At 30.6% G+C, this 17297-nt stretch overlaps 3 protein-coding genes across 7 annotated transcripts in view; 1 reads left to right on the forward strand and 2 right to left on the reverse strand.

Annotated features, from left to right (window-relative positions):
* rhea (Talin_middle and talin-RS domain-containing protein rhea) overlaps positions 1-14147 on the reverse strand; it is a 47772-nt gene extending 33625 nt beyond the window's left edge. For 3 of the 5 annotated variants that reach the window (XM_070642220.1, XM_070642219.1, XM_070642215.1), the window contains exon 1: positions 13989-14147. The gene's annotated coding sequence lies outside the window, so the exon portion shown is untranslated. Of the gene's footprint in view, positions 1-10344; positions 10495-11628; positions 11744-13988 lie in introns of those variants that run through there. The other 2 variants (XM_070642217.1, XM_070642216.1) reach the window with 2 other exon arrangements.
* Positions 14148-14433: 286 nt separating this feature from the next.
* On the forward strand, positions 14434-15426 carry LOC139091968 (tRNA (guanine(9)-N(1))-methyltransferase Trmt10A). Its single transcript, XM_070642228.1, has one exon. The coding sequence runs from the start codon at positions 14528-14530 to the stop codon at positions 15338-15340; it is 813 nt and encodes a 270-aa protein (XP_070498329.1). The 5' UTR covers positions 14434-14527; the 3' UTR covers positions 15341-15426.
* Positions 15408-17070, reverse strand: LOC139091967 (glutaryl-CoA dehydrogenase, mitochondrial). Its single transcript, XM_070642227.1, has 3 exons — positions 16840-17070; positions 16758-16781; positions 15408-16656 (listed from the first exon to the last, which is right to left on the reverse strand). The coding sequence occupies exons 1-3, from the start codon at positions 16910-16912 to the stop codon at positions 15482-15484; spliced, it is 1272 nt and encodes a 423-aa protein (XP_070498328.1). The 5' UTR covers positions 16913-17070; the 3' UTR covers positions 15408-15481.
* Positions 17071-17297: the final 227 nt, after the last annotated feature.

The following is a 17297-nucleotide window of genomic DNA, read 5'->3' on the forward strand; positions in this document are numbered from 1 at the left end:
TTTATTAAGATTTGGATTAAAAATTGGAATTTTCGAGTTCAAATCTTTCATTTGTAGCCAACTTCAGGTGTATTCCTTCAATTCAAATTATTAATTCGAAGCCAACTTCAAGTATGTTTACAAATGAAAAATGAAATTAAAATCATTAAATATCAAATTTTGGAATGATTAGAAGATTTAAAACTATGTGATGCGCCAATATCTCAATAAAACTGATATAGCAAAGCTAATTGAGTTCTCTCCGATGTCTGGCTAACGAGTTTTCAACGGCAGCCGACTGTTCAACCAGACCAATTGCTCTATTAAGCTGCTTTTCTCTCAAAAAAGCGGCTTTAAAAATCTACAAATTACAAGAGTATTAAAATACATTCCATAAATTCCCACTTGAAGGCCATAATTGAATGACTGAGTTGCCATTCTATCTCACTCACTTATAATGAAAGTGAAATAACAAAAAAAAGTATATAGAACACTCAATTCCACATATAGAATGTATATTCAATTGATTGATTCTTAAGTCGCGGTCACGCGTGGGTGCATCGCTAACATAGTCATTACATTATACTGAAAATGGATGAATGAATGGAGTATAAACACATGTTACTATGTTGTTACTATAAGACGATTAAAAATGCACATTTTATGATGAATATCTATGATGACAAGAAGGAAATCAAGTAAAATTGAATTGCATCTGTTAAATCTTATTGTAACTTGAAGGCAAAATTGAATTTTCATGACTTATAAATATGAAAAGAAATATTATTTCCGCAGAAAATGATACTTAAAATGAGAGAAATCACTTGGCAGACATGACTTGGATGTGAGTAAAGAAGAATATCCATAAAAAAAAGCTAAAGAAATAAAAATTTTCTTATAGAAATTTATTGCAAAATTTTCATCTGAATGGAATAAAAATCTCGCGAAATTGATCTATTGATGGAATAAAAGGAAAAAAGAATGTTTTTTTCATCATCACAAAATGGCATTAAGCGTCTTTAGACTTTCTCACTCTCTCTCTTTACAACGTTCTCCTTCTTATTTTTACACAGTAAAATATCAGCAGTAGCAAAGCATCTCCTCATTCCATAATAGAAAGAAAAAATATACAAGATTGTGATATAAAGAAATATCCTTATGCTCAGCATAACATTCAGTAGCGTGGATGTAAGAAGAAGAATGGAAAGAAAAATAAATAAAAAGAATCCAAAAAGCTCCCCAGCAAAAATGCTCAACATGGAACTGTTTATATCTTAAAATGTATTTGGGATGGGGAGTGGAAGTTTGCTGAATGCTGCATGGCGCCCGTCAGACTGGCGACAACATTTCGCCAGGGCACAAATTTTTGCTGATATTTCCATCAAACCCAAAAACGCAAAAAAAAAAGAATTTCACCATAGATTCCTTTATAACTTATTCTTTTTGACACATTCATATACAGCTTCGAGATATTCCTTACACCTTAAAAAAATCCTTTTCTTTACCGTAAATTGATTTTATTGTGATGTATGAAAATTGATTGTTGCTTAGATACACGCTAGCTTAATGCATATCTATTATATTTCATATATATACTCAATGTCCCTTTTTTCTATGAAGGATGTCATTCACTCGTTGACAATTAGAAAGGAATTTGACAAAAACAAAAATATATGTGTCTATCTCTAGGTAATATCATGTCCATCATTGATGTCATTATCATATCAAAGCTAATAGCAATATCATTATTTTTCTCATCTCATTAACTCATCCCCTTTCAATCCAATGATTGTATTACATGTGAATGAGACATGCAGATTGCTCCACCGTATTTAATATTATCATCATTCATTGTCATTAATAGAAAAAAATATATAAAAAGCTAATTAAATAAAGAAGCATCATAAATTGGTAACAACACAAACTCTATCGTTCACAGATAAGTGTTATGGGGATTGTTATGCAGATATTTCTTCCCATCAGATGCATTGAAAAGTTATCATAAGCAGTAATGTTGATGTCTCTCATACCATAATTAAAGCTTTTTAGCGACTTTTTGGAAAGGCAGCTTAATACGACACTTTGTTCATAGATCTCAGGAATCAGACATCGTTGAGATCTCTGGTTTTTGCATTAGCTCAATTCCATAAAGTTATTGCGGCCACAGCCATTTGAAACTTTCAAATCAACGCATAAATACTATAATTAACAATTTTTAATTTTAGTAAACAAAAACATCACGGATTTTCATTGATTTACAGTGTTTTTCAATGTTTTTCGATGTTTTTACAGTGTTTACTGAACAAAAATTGAATTTGTTGTAACCGTTATTTGGTTTGGTCCGTTAAAGGATGAAATTCTTAAATTTCTAGTATGTTGATTTGGAATTTACTGGAAGTAAACAGAAATTCCACTGGGAGTGAACTGGATCTTACTGGATCTCGTTTTATGGATCTAAAAATGACCTAGATCTTACTGGATCTCATTTTCTAGATCGATCACTGACTTATTAGTCAATTGCTAATCGCTGATCCAAAAATGCGCTGAAGTGACGCGATAAGAACGAGTACTTTTGCAATGTTTTTCTGGAGTAAATGAATACGACAGTAAAGTAAAAACTCATCATGGTACGAAAAAGCATAAAGTAAGGAAAAAGTTTCATCGTCAGATGAATGAGAACGAACCGGAAGTGTGAGTTAAATAAAGGGAACGATAGAAAAGTTTTCTTTGAGCTTTTTTATTTTATAAAAGTTATGAAAAGCGATAAAACTTTTTTTCTCTCATGATCTGCAGTATCAGAACCAAACATTGTCTTTGGAGTGCTCTCATTCATCAGAACCTTTTTCCTTCTTTTTGTTTGGTTTGGTAATTTATGAATAAAAAGAATGAAAATTTTTTTGCTTCTTCTTTTTTGCACCCCTCAACGGAAGCAATTTTTTTATCACAATTCATTCTTATTTTTCATTATTATTGCAATATTTAGAAGAAAAAATCCTTCTATTTTTAGCACTCATTCTTGTATTCTTCAATGGCTTTATGGTTGGTCACGTTGTCTGATCATTAATTTAATTGGTGGAATGGAAGGAAAAAATTCTTTTAGATTTAAATGATTATTCATATCCTTCACTCAACTGATGGCATTAATTTTCATGTTGGGTGGATGGATTAAAGCCTTTTAAAACCATTTGAGACTGATATTTTTAGATAATACCGTGTAATGGTTAAGTAATTGTAATTAAAATTGTGTCAATTGCTGTGTAAGAGTGGCTTTTGTCTATCTTTTGAATGAAGAGAATTAAAGAGTTAAAGTCAATTTAAAGTAAGCTGCTTTATTGGAATCAAAGCTTGAAGTCAACTCGGATTTTGCATGGGAAAGTCGACTCCATATAATACTCTAGTTTGACTGTAGTCGCCTTTGAGCTTTGATTAGAATTAAGAAGAATCTTTGATTCAAGAATCTAGATCAGTATTGACTAAACAGTATGCCGCGGCACTCTAGTGTATACAAACCGTATGCCGTGTGGTGTCTCAGTCGAGACTTATCACCAAGGTATTCCGTAGAGCAAAACAGTTTGGCACAACATTGCTCCAAATCAGTGATTCTCAAATTGCATGTTACACCACACCTGTTAATCATGAAACCTTCAAGAATCCTTCAAAATTCTTTAATCCAAAAAGATCAACATCTAAGAAGTTTTACATCCTTAAAATTTGTAAGTCAAAGGTTAATTACCTACATTCAAAAGAATCTCACATTTCTACAAATTACCTAATCTTAAGTTTTAGACAATTTAGTCAACAACAAAGACCAGTATTGCATGGTTCATGACATTTAAAATAAGCAACTTCTAAGTCTTGAGATTATTACTTCATAAACAAAGTATGACATAAGAATCCAACGCAATTTAATAACACAATAGCTTAAATTCTTCAAATCTGCTTGTGTATAGTCTGGCCAACTCAAAATTTAAATAGTCATTGATATTTTATGCTTTAAAAAAAAGTTCAAGAACTTAAATGAAGACCAAGAAATAAAGAAATTTGTTTCAAATAAAAATAAAAACAAATTTTTTCTCTGTACAAACTTATCATTTCTATAACTTCTTTGTAATTTCTTTCTCATTCAAACAAAAACTTTAACTTTAATGTGAAAAACTAAGATTTCTTAAGCACAAAGAGCAAGTTAAAATTCTTCTCAATAATAAAATAACTAAGTAAAGTTCATTTCTAATGAAAACATATTTTGTAGCATTTGAGAACTGAAAAAGGATGGAAAGAAAAAAAATTTCAATAAAATGAGAGAAGCTCAATGTGGAATTAAAACCAGTTTGTGTCTTTTTAAGAAAACCCATAAGCTCATTAATTAAGAAATTAATGCCATGCAAATCCCGTTTGTATCTCAACAAAAAAAAATAACAATTTTCATTTTCATGTCTCTTTTATGCTTCTTCTTTAATGTTATTTTGCATAAAAACTAGTAAAGAGCTTTATTGTATTGTTAAATTTCAACTACTTTCAAAACTAATTCATCCTTCATTTCCGAATTATTAAGTTTAACTAATTACTTTGTTATTCATTTCATGAGTACAAAAACCGAAGTTTAAATTGACTTAATTTTATGTAACAAAATATGGGGTAATTGATGTCTTTTGAAACTCTGTCTTTTTTCTGTTGTTTGCAAGTAAATTTCACTCGAGACAAGCCGATTGCATTTTACTTCTTTTTTTCATTTTTTGTTTAAATATTTCCCTTCGTCTCGGCATTCGCAAAACAAATTTATTTACACTTTAAGCGCAACAAAATAATTAGCACACAACCTTACGGTCTCATTCGAAAAGCTTTTCCCACGTACATGAATCAGATCCGAAATGAATCAGATGGTTTGTTCGTTTATGTGAAGCGTCGTGTGCCAGGTAAGATTGTCTATTAATAGAATCCATCTTTTAAATATTGAATGAGAATCATACTTTGTGCTTGTTGCACGTCAAATCAAAGTGAGTAATCAGTCAAGAAAATGAAATGAAATTACTTTAAATAATCCAAATTCCTCGAATTGAAAAGGGTTGAAGTTCAATAAACTTCTTACTTTCATGTTGGAATTAGAAAGTGTAAAAAGAGATAAAAACCCAAAATTACTTTTAAATTTAGATTAATTTAACAGGTTGATTGCTTCCACATCATCTCAACATGTGTCGCAATAAATTTTCAATTTCCTCATCTCATACAAGAATAATGTCAAAGTTTACATTAGTTCCTTTCTTATATGCCGTCCAAAAACCCAAATCTCATTCTTTATTCCTATATCCTATATGCACCATTAAGTTGATTTATTAATGAAGAGCATATATGTCCCTACACACATCCTACAATCTTATATAAATCGATGAATATGCAAAAATTTCCTATCAAGCACAATTTATATCCCAGTGTGTGGTGCTATGCGTACATGTTTAGTAAAAGTCGTGTCATCATCATGTCATGTGGATGTTAATAAAATTTGTCAGAAAATTTAAAACAAATATTGTATGCATCTCATTTGTATCACTTAGTTCTTTGATCTATCATCAATGTTTTTAAGCCTTTAATACCTTAAAGCAGTGATGGGAAACATGTGTGTCGCGGAACAATAATTTTTTTGGGAAAATGACTTGAACCGTACATCATGTATGGTTTTGGTCGACGCTTATCACCAAAGTGTGCCGCGAAATGCCATGAACCGTACATAGTGTAAGGTTTTGATCGACGCTTATCACCAAAGTGTGCCGCGAAATGCCATGAACCGTACATCATGTAAGGTTTTGGTCGACGCTTATCACCAAAGTGTGCCGCGAAATGCCATGAACCACGAAAATTAAAAGGTTGCCAATCACTGCCTTAACAAAAAAGTTAATTTACTCGTGTTTTCTTGTTCTTCCTCCTTCTTCTTCCCTCCGTCATGACAAATTGAATCACTTGATAAACAACTTTCAATTTAAAAATAAAAAACGATATATAAAAATGAATTCACAATCATTGCTTCGACTGTTCATTTTCATTTCACTCGTTAATGTTGTTGTACGTACTATAAAAATTCAATTTAGTCATTCGATAATAAATCATAAAGTACAAATTGAAATTAATATCATATCGACATAAATAATAAAAAAAAATTTTGTTCCTATCGTCTTATGAACGTGATATTCTTTACAGACACTGACTGTCAACACACTTTGTCTATGTGTTGATGTTTGAGAATGTCTTACAAATGTTATGTGGATGTAAAAAAAATACATTAAAAAAAATCATGTCGAAAAGCATTTTTTAAATTACTTTTTTTGGGGATAAAAGTGCTTAAAATAGCTTCCGTAGAGTATGAAACTTATGAATTTTAATTACCAATCCATAAGCTCACGTCCACTTAAGTGAGAGAATATTATTATAATATCGACTCATCGACAACCACTCAGTCTCTAAAGACAGAAAGAATCTTTTATTTGTATTTGCATACACATTCTCAGCTTTACATGTATTTTTGGATTTTGTGTACATTGTCTTTTTTTTTAAAAAAATGCCATATGGGCATCGATTTGTGTGTCGCATTTTTAATCCACACAATTTATTTTGGTCGTTGATATGTTGATTTGTTTATGTTAGACTTATGTGTCTGATCCTCTAAGGTAAATAATGTCAATTTACGATGACACGCTAATTAAGCCACGAAATTGCTACAAAATGATTCTAATTGATTTGAAATTTTTACTTTATGGAAATACGCAAACAATCATGACACAAAAGAATGCTACAAAAAAATAATAAGAATCGCCGATGATGTCATATCTGTGAATATAATTTCTACAGTGTATTATACTCGGAATCAAGAAATAATAAAAAACTGAATATAAGCAGCATTGATTGGATAGTCATTTGGTTTCTATCAGTAGTTCCGTTAATGAATCACCAATTCCATTTTATGTTAACAAAAAGAAAATTTTTACAAAAAAAAGTGAATCACGAAGCAAAATGTAAATTTTGCCATTCTTTTGTCGATATCTTATTCAGCTTGGTAGTTCTTGTAAGTCAAGTTAAACAAGAATAACGTCAAACACGATTTTAACCTAGTTTAAGTAACGATGAAATTAAAAATGCGGGTGCATTTGTAATGTCATCGAACTTTATTTCTTTCAATTGATTCAAAATCACGCTTCCGACATGCATGTTATGTTTATGACCCATGTTGTCGTTCAATACTGTCTCAAATGGATTTAAAGAAGTAGTTGATTTCTTTGCAGGGGTGTGGAATTCAATTTTATTGGAAGTAGGCTGTTGATAGAGGCAGTGCGGTATTTTTATTAGCAATTAGCAGAGGACAGTCAGTGATAGAGTTAGTTTAAGACGTCAACTGAGAGTAGTTAAAGCCATCGATCACAGCTGATCTGTATAACTAGTGAAGTAAGTAAGTAAGTAGAATTTAATGCATTTAATGAGTTCAATGCAGAGTTGACAGGACTTTTGGGAATCTGGACACAAAAAATCCAGAATGGCAAATTCATGGTTGATCAAGAGGAAGTTTGGACTTCAATGTTTGTAGGTGTACTCAACATTGGAATCTTGCCAACTCTGTTTCAATGTCAGATGTCTTGTCGCCATCTGGTCAAGTCAGAATGAGTTATTTGTGTCTTAACATTATGCCTATCCCAGGTGCCTACACACTAAGAGAGGAATGTGAATCTATGAAAGCTAGTTTGGCTGCCTGACTTAGAGGATTCTTGTTATTATAGCCACATTTTATCATAAATACTGGACGAATCATTGTGGCAGATAGGTTAAACCATGGCGGACATCCTTTTATTTTTCGCGGAATACAAGATGCTAATCCTCAACCATTGTGCCTCGACTATTGTGCCGCGATACACAGATTGTCCACCACTGAGTAAGACACAAATTATGTCAATCTTTATTAAATTTTACACAACAATGCTGAATTTTTCAAAAACTAAATCAACAATTTATCATTTCTAATGAACAAAGAATTAGTAAACATTAAGGTCTAAAGCCCTGACATGATATAAACTGTATTTATCATTTTTGATAAGAGAAAAAATAGAAAAGAAATGTAGGAAAAACAAGTGAAAAAAAAGTGAACGAGAAATATCATCTAGAAGAAAAAGTGTAAATATTTGGACTGTAATTGTATATGATTTACGTGAATGGATTTGTAGCTTCATTTTATTCCATAAAAGTTTGTCTTTCGTCTTCACTATTTGTTTATGATCTCACTCCTCATCTCTCTCGACTGACTCTCTATTTGATTACCATTCGAAATGGTAAAAATTCCATTAAAAAAGGTTCTTAAATGCACTTTTTTTTTGTGTATATGTAAAAAATTTTCTTCTTATTTTCCATCAACAAATCGGATTGAATTTCCCATATATTTTTCACATCCAACGCTAGTGCGATGCACGGCGATTTACAAAGTTAGTTAGTTTTTATAAACGAAACGATTCATCGTAAGTTAAAAATAAAGTTTTTTTTTCTCATCTGCGTTAAGAAAAAGAAGAAAAAAATAAAATAAATCTGTGATCATTGATGAATCGTAGGTAGTCACCAGTAAAACAGCAAAGAAATCTTATGTGTAAATGCCTTTTTATTTTTTTTTGTTGATGTTGGCAATTGGATCAGGTTTTTTATGAGTTCTCTTTCTGTATTGGTAATTGGCATAAATATAAACACCTTTTTGTTCAAAATATTACAAAAATATTCTGATTTGAATTTTTATCGTGTCTACTTTTGGAAATATTTTTCAACATTTTACTGTAAATTGGACACTAACAGCTCACGCATGTATTTTGTTATTGTCAATAGAAAGTGACAAAAGTGAGAGATTTTGAGTTTATTTTACATTTATGATTGACTAAATATCTCTCTCTCGCGAGATTAAGTTTCAATCTCATTCCGAATGTTTTTGTGCAAATTGCGATAATTTCCGTCAGATTCGCTCTCAAAATAGCCTTTTACGTCTTATTGGAGTGAATTTTTATGTTAATTTTTACGAACTTTTATTTCTTGCGTCATTTTAATAGCTTTTTCAACTTGTTTATGAACACAACGACTTTTCAATCACAAATATGTAAATTAAAATTTATGTTTTTTTTAATTCCTTCAACAAGAAACAAGTAATTAAGATAAGTTTGAGTCTATGTCGCCTTCCCTGACTACTATTCATTCGATACCTTCGATTAACACAATGTATTGTAAATGATGAGCACATTTTTGTGGATGAATTATCATTCCTTTAAATCATCAATTCACATATTTCATCCACTTCAGAATTTTAAGCCTCTCGGAAATAAATTATGAGTAATATTTAGAAAAATGCGCAAAGTTTTGTTTTGTGAGGAAGTTTCATTCACTGGCAAAATTGCCTCATTAAAGTTTATCATAAGTAAATAATGGAGGCAAAACAACTACACTTGAACATTCGCTTTAGTAACTTGAAACTGAGTACTTTTCAAGGGGAGATGAATTTCAGAATTTAATGAAAAAGTTTATTGAATTTAAAATGTTAGAAATTCGACTTTATAAGTCATTTAAATTTTCTATATTAAATTGCATTTGAGCCAAGAGTTCTGAGACATTGCTCCAAACCTATTAAGCTACTCAAGGATAAAATTATGTATTCTTTTAAAAGATCACCTTTCACCTAACTAAACTAATGGACACTGACATAAATCTAACAACTAGCTAATCTGTAAAAGCAACTAGCACGAAGAGCACAAGTCGGTTTATCGATCCAAAATCCGTTCTCAAGCTTGCGTGACTCATGCATGGTGTTAGATTTAAAACGATTCCAACACCTAGTCAGAGTTGTATCAATCTGGAGCAAGATCATAAAGTACTGCTAAATCTCAGAATTGATCCAGAATTAGATAAATTTAAAGTTCAAGATTGAAAATCATTTTTGTAAATTTTGTTGAAATTATTCATTTTTTAAGATTAAGAATTAAAAGTTGACTCAATCAAATGAGTTAGTATTCGACAGGACCAAACTCTTTTTGGAAAGAAATCTTCAATTTCCAAAGGTTCTTCGTGAAAAATTCAAAATACAAAAGAAATTCAAATCTGGCTTCGGCTCTGATCAACTAAAAATCAAATTTTTTTAAAAATGAACAAATTCAACAAATATTAACAAGTGTTCATCCCCAGCCACTCTCAGAATCTTATGATTGTAATAAATGACTATTGAAATCGAATATTATGTCATTATAACTCTAAATTTCTTTGAAAACCATTCGACATTCTTGCTAAAAATTCTGACTAATTTCTTCAATTCTAAAAATATTTCATGAATACATCCAAATTATTCGAAAACATGGACAAAAGACTCACCGTAACATTGAAAATGTAAATTTTATTTTTCTTTGAAACAAAAAAAAAAAATAAACAGGAAAATGTGTTGATTCTTTTATTTAAAATATCTTGAGTTTGCACTTTTTTATAAACTTAAATTCTCTGCATTAAAACAATGAACTGAACTGAGTATACTGTAAATGCATTTAATAGAAATGAGGGAGTGAGTAATGATAAAAAATTACATTATGCATGTATGTATATATAATTATGGAATTATTATTATCCAACGTCAGTAAGCACATCATCGCATCGCGTCATCATGACATTATTATTTATTTTTCTTCTTTATATCCAATGTAATAAACACACATTCATACATAAAGTTCATGTGTTTGAAAGTTAAACCATATTTGCAGACATCGCCCATAATCTCACATAATTTTTTTTGCAAAATGTCAACATCTCACTTGGATGGATATTCAGCCTACAAACCATATGAAATTTCAATTGACTTTTGACCTATCTTACTATAGTCTAATCAAATTATAATTAAGTGAATCCACTTGAGGAACTTAGAAATTTTTACAAGAGCCAACTCTGACTTCTTTTACATTACATTACATCATGGCTGATAATTTATACATGAACTTTAAATTTCATTTTCATTCTTCATTTTCACGTGTAAAATAGAATATGAAAATCTTCCATCATCGTTATAAAATTGGCATTTTGTGAACATTAAGGAGAGTGAGAGGGAGGAAATGCCGCTTTAATGGCACGAGTATGAGAAAAAAAATCAATAATAAAACTGCGTTAAAAAATCGAATTACAAGCTAGAGCTCTATCGAGCGATATTTCATTCCGACGATCAACACCAGAAGAAAAGAAAAGAAATAGAAGTAGATTGTGTGTATGGGATCTCAATGTCGGATGTGTGGGTGCTTTCTGGGTGGAAAATATATATATATTTTTTAATTTTAGATAAAAAAAAACTGTTTCGTGTTGAAATCACACTCGGAAAATTTTTCTTCGATTGTGAAACTTTTTTTCATTTTTTTCACTTTTTTAAATGATTATTTTTGATATTTTTATTAAAAATTTTCCTTAATTTATATCAAAATTTACATAATAATTATACAATATGATCATTTTTCATTAGATACACAATTCTAATTTATGACTCGCTTGACAATTGAAAACAAAACTTATGATCACCGTCACTCGATCTATTTTTAGATCATCAAAGTGTAAATTTAGTATTTTTTAACTTCTTTTTTTTTGTTTTTCGCAAAATATAACTTAAGGGAACTTCCAACCAACCTTCAAACTAACTTATTTTCTTCTTATACTTTTTTTTAGTCGCGCGATTACTAATCAAACGTTTTTCGCGACTTATGGCTCGAAAATTAAAACTCAGACTGACTCAAATAAATATTAAGTCGACTCGCTCAGTGAAACCAACAAAAAATACAAGTATGAGATTTTGTTGGGGGCCATGTGTTAGTGGAACTGAGAGAAGAAGGCGAGAATTACAGTATATTTAATAATATACACAGAACGAAAAATGAACTAAGAAGAAGAGAAAATGAAAAAAATACAAACGATCATAATAAGTCAATGCATATATGAGAAGAAGATCACAAAAATATCTTGATGATTTCAGCTGCTCTTTTGCCTTGCATGTTTTAAATACGTTCACTCGTGTCATGGTGTTTTCCCCGGTGTGATCGTAAATATGTGTATACATATGTATTTATAACAAAAAAAAAAAACATTTTTATGAATGAAACATAAAAAGTGTAGAGTACATCGATTTATATCGTAAATAGTTAAAGTCTTGATCGCATGTGATCGGAGACAGCGCATTTTTTCACCCACAGATTGGTTAGATTCGGTATTTTAAGATTGAATTTAAATTAAACTGCCATAAAATGTTTGAATATTTCTAGAATTTACGTAACGTTTGTTTTACGTAAAACCTGACGTAAAGTTGTACGTAATCCACCTCGAAAAGTATTTTGGCAAATTTTACTAAATAATCTACCAAATTCCTAACATTTACTGCAATTTATGTTGACAAAGGTGGTAAGCATAACTAAAGATACAAAATTCATCAAAATAATTCAAACTTAATGTGAAAATCGACTTAATTCCTCAAAAGCATGGTCTAATAGACAAACAACAGTCAATTGCACCATTTGGCATCGAAACAAATCTCTAGAAAAATACGAGAAACGAAAAATCAAGAAACGAGATCATGCATTTCCTTTGCCTATATATTTATTTAGATCGGTCTATGCATAGTGCGTCGTCAAGTGTACGTACAGATGAACGCGATAAATGCGAAATTCTAAATTAAGAACGAAAAAAATTAAAATAAACAAAAGTCTGGTGACGTAAATTTTTTTCTGTTATTGTAGGTGTAAGAAGAAGATGGAAAAAGTTGGGAAATCGCCCAAAATTAAGTCACCGATTTCGAGACACACACTCGATTACACTTTGATGTTTGAACTTGGCGCTAAATTTACGTATAAAAAATATATTATTTTTTTGGCTCATTTCACCGAATCGCTTTTTATACTGTATGAATCATGCATGTTGTGTTCTCGTTAAATTTAATTAGTCACAATCACACAACATTCATCCCTCTCGTGAGGGATATAAATGTGTGTATACTAAAATGATGACTTAATGAGCCCTCAGAAATTCTCTTCTTTTTTCTACTTCTTTCATTGTCGTTTGCTTAATGAAGGTCGTAAAAAAATATCAACCCTGATGATACATTTAATGCATGGCATGAAATAAGATTAATAATTTTTTTTTTTTTAACTTTTTTTGAAAAATTATTTTCGTTAACGAAAGATTGACGTGAATATGCCAATTTATTAAATGAGTCGAGTGCCCTCATTAGATTCTCATTGGATTGCCATTTTTGGTATACGTCTACTCAGCTTACAAAACAATAACAAATAAATGACATAAAATATTAATGCAATAATGTAACATTATGGTGAAGTTGAATGGCTCTGTCTTGTTTCGCGAACGTTATCAATTTTTCAAGATAAACAAAATTCTTATATTTATGATAAGGCATAAAAAAATATAAATAAATGCGACAACTCCCATTTTTTTTCAAAGGATTTCTTTCATAATCTATAATCAGACTTAATTATTGACTTTTGAAATTTTCATGTAAAATAATTTGGATTTAAAAGTTTTTGTCTAGCATAAAATTTGATGATGCTTGAGGATGAAAATTGAAATTATTGATTTTTCTCTCTCACATACAAGATTTTTCACAATATAAAGTATATATGGGCCTCGCTGAAATCATCATCTATCTGAGTAAGAATGCGGTTTTGTTATCTTAATAATACTTTTAGCGAATTACAAATTTTTTTCAAAATGAAAACAATTTTATTAATCATAATTAAAGTATTATATTAATTATCTGTTTATATTCAAAATTATTCCTAATTAATCAGCTTAAATTGCTCAAAATCACTTATTTCGCTTAAAAATGTTCATTAAAAATTTAACGTTTTCTTAAAATTCAAATTTTGTTTCAAAAATTTGAAATCAGATTTCATAAAATTCAAACTTTTTCAGACAGTTTGAAAATTTTCCGACTTTTTTCGACGAGACCCATATAAAAAGAAGAAAAAAATAAAGATACTTACAAAACCCTGTTTGAAAAATCTATTGAAAAAACATCTGAACAGAAAAACTCAATTTTAACACATAATAACTCGTTTATCGAAAAATTAACATTTAATTCACTTGCACAACATATGGTTATATGTTTTTGTGGACATAAACTCTTTATAAATTCGCGAAAATCACAAATAATAATATTAATTTTTGCGGAACATAAAAGTAGAAAAATATAGATCTACGCTTCGTTCACTGTACAACTTTTTATTTTCCTGCGAATCGGTTAATCCAAGGTTGCTTATGTTGAAAAATTTCCTTTCGAAAAATTATCAAAACAAATGCTCGTAAACTAATTTATAGCTGATAACAGAATGGGTTTTATAATTTCCTATGCATAAATCAATGTAAAACTAATGATCAACACATATCCATCAATCGTCATCACCAATAAACACAAATCACATTAAAAGTTCTAACGATCATAAAGTTTTTGAAAATTTCACGAGTTGATCAGCTGTAAATAAAATATTATTTTTTAAAAGTTTAATTTTACTGTAATTTAACCATGGATAGCAAGGAGGAAGAAGTTGAAACAATTAATGGTGCTCCCGAAGAACAGCCTCTATCAAAGAAACAAAGGAAAAAGCTAGAAAAACGACAAAAATTTCTAGAAATGAAGAAAAATTTACGAGAAAAGGAACGAGCAAAGAGGAAATTAAAGAAAATTCAGTTAAAAGAGCAAGGAATTAAAATCGAAGGACCGTCCAGAAAGCAATTAAAGCGTAACAAAGCAGATATTGAGTCTGCAAGCTTCCAAATAGCAATCGATCTCAGTTTTGATGAATTTATGGCCGAAAAAGATCTTTCAAGTTTATGTTCACAATTATTGAGGATTTACACAGCTAATAGACGTGCTAAAAAGCCGATTCCTATTCATTTCACTGGATTAAAAGAGGATACAAGAATGTACCAACAACTGGAGAAGAATGAAGGTTGGAAACATTGGGATGTAATGGCTAACGACAAATCTTATTCAGAAATATTCGACAAAGACAAAATTGTGTATTTGACAAGCGAATCTGAGAATGTACTAGACAAATTTGAGGATGGACATTGCTATGTCATTGGCGGGATTGTCGATCACAACAGTCAGAAAGGCTTAACACTGGATTTAGCTGAGAAGCAAGGAATCAAAACTGCAAGATTGCCACTTTCTGAGTATGTATCAATTACAAGTCGTAGTGTCTTAACTGTTAATCAGTGCTTTGAGATTCTTCTTGGCGTTAGTGAAGGCAAATCATGGAAAGAGATTTTAATGGAAGTTTTACCACAACGAAAAATGCCGAAACTTAAAACACAAGTTAGTGATGAATCATGATAATGACATAAACTCTGAATAGCTGAAAGATCTCATGGTCTGTAAACTATTCAGAAGTAACCCAATGTATAATTAAAATAAAGAAATTTTATTAACTTTCAATATAAAATATAGAACAAAATTTCTGTTAGTAAATCACGTTTAAAATGCAGCTAATCCTGTAATTGCCTTACCCAAAATTAAGGCATGAATATCATGAGTTCCTTCATAAGTATTAACAGCTTCTAAATTCATCACATGTCGAATGATGTGATATTCATCGGCAATTCCATTTCCACCCAAAACATCTCGCATTTGACGAGCAATTTCAAGTGACTTGCCTGCATTATTTCTCTTAATCAATGAAATCATTTCTGGATTATGTAAATTTTTGTCTTTCAATCGTCCAACTTGATAAGCTGCTGTTAATCCTAAAGTTATTTCTGTTAATGCATCAGCGAATTTCTTTTGTATTAATTGAGTTTGTGCCAATGGACGTTGAAATTGTTTTCTGTCCAAAGTATATTGTCTTGCGATTGCTAAGCATGCCTCGGCGGCACCTAATGCACCCCATGCAATTCCATAACGAGCATTGTTTAAACATCCAAATGGACCTCCCATTCCGACGACATTTGGAAGTAAATTATTTTCAGGAATCCTCACATCATCCATAAGAATCATGCCAGTATCGGAAGCTCTCAATGAAAATTTACCTTCAATTTTAGGTGTTGATAATCCTTGTGAACTTTCAGATCTATCAATAATAAATCCACGAACTTTTCCGTCCTCAAAACGTGCCCATACAATCAGAATATCAGCAATTGGTGAATTTGTAATCCACGTTTTACTTCCTGACAGCACATATGTTTTAGTTTTTGAATCAAATGTTGCTTTTGTTTGCATTCTTCCGATATCAGATCCATGATTTGGTTCTGTTAGACCAAAACATCCAACTAATTCACCCTTTGCCATTTTTGGGATATATTTCTGTTTTTGTTCCTCTGTTCCATACATATAAATTGCACCCATAGCCAAACTACTTTGAACAGACAGTGCACTTCTATATGCTGAATCTACACGCTCAACTTCTCTTGTCATTAATCCATAAGCGACATTTGATACACCAGCACATTCATATCCTTTAATTGTACAACCAAGTGCACCATATTGTCCCATTTCCTTATAAATTTCACGATCAAATACTTCATTACGATTAGCTAATGTCACACGAGGAAGTAGTTCTGATTGGCAGTATTGACGGAATGAGTCTCTAATTGCACGTTCATCTTCGGTGAGCAATGAGTCTAAGTTTATTGGGTCTTCCCAGTTGAAAGGAGCTATTTATAGGATAAATTTACATCATAGGTATGAAATATAGTAAGTCAGTTCCTGTAAAATAGTAATTTAAATTCTACTGGATCTTTAAACATATACTCACGCATTTTAGCAGCCGTTGCAAGCCCTATATAAGAATAAGACGAATAAAGAAATCTTATCGCGAATCAAAATAATAAACTGACCTTGAAACCCTTGATTATTGTATAATGCTGGATTCATCAGCTTTCTTAGTGATTGTCTTATGATTTGAGACATTTTGTTTGGTTCTTTAAATGCACTGTACGATAAATATTAAGTTTTTATGTCTCACAAATCTCGACTTCCCTCGCTATTTAATCATTAATTTATTTGTTTTGATAATATTATATTTTGCGTGTGTACACAACTGTAGACACTTATGAATTGTTAATGTAGATTAATGTTGACTCACCAACACATTTAAACGTTGTATTTGAATCGTAAAGAAAACAAACGTTACATTATTTTATGAAGTGTTATGAGAATTTTAGCAAAAAAATTAATTTACATTTTTTGAAGATTTTAATTTGTGGTTCTAAGTGGGATTTTGAGGTTATGCTGGAGAATTTGTAAAATTTTCAATTTTGATGAGATTTTAACCAAATGTTTGCTTTATCCTTGA

This window comes from Chironomus tepperi, unplaced genomic scaffold (genome assembly GCF_022539635.2).
Source record: "Chironomus tepperi strain 1889 unplaced genomic scaffold, CSIRO-AGI_Ctep_v1 contig_269, whole genome shotgun sequence".
In the NCBI taxonomy this organism is placed as follows: domain Eukaryota; kingdom Metazoa; phylum Arthropoda; class Insecta; order Diptera; family Chironomidae; genus Chironomus; species Chironomus tepperi.

What these genes read in the sequence shown, in the direction of transcription:
- LOC139091968 (XM_070642228.1), top strand. Translation starts at nt 14,528, where the DNA reads ATGGATAGCAAGGAGGAAGAAGTTGAAACAATTAATGGTGCTCCCGAA.
- LOC139091967 (XM_070642227.1), bottom strand. Translation starts at nt 16,912, where the DNA reads ATGTCTCAAATCATAAGACAATCACTAAGAAAGCTGATGAATCCAGCA. An exon ending in CAATAATCAAGGGTTTCAAG is followed by an intron (nt 16,782 to 16,839) that starts GTCAGTTTATTA and finishes ATTCTTATATAG; the next exon opens with GGCTTGCAACGGCTGCTAAA. An exon ending in TGCAACGGCTGCTAAAATGC is followed by an intron (nt 16,657 to 16,757) that starts GTGAGTATATGT and finishes TCCTATAAATAG; the next exon opens with CTCCTTTCAACTGGGAAGAC.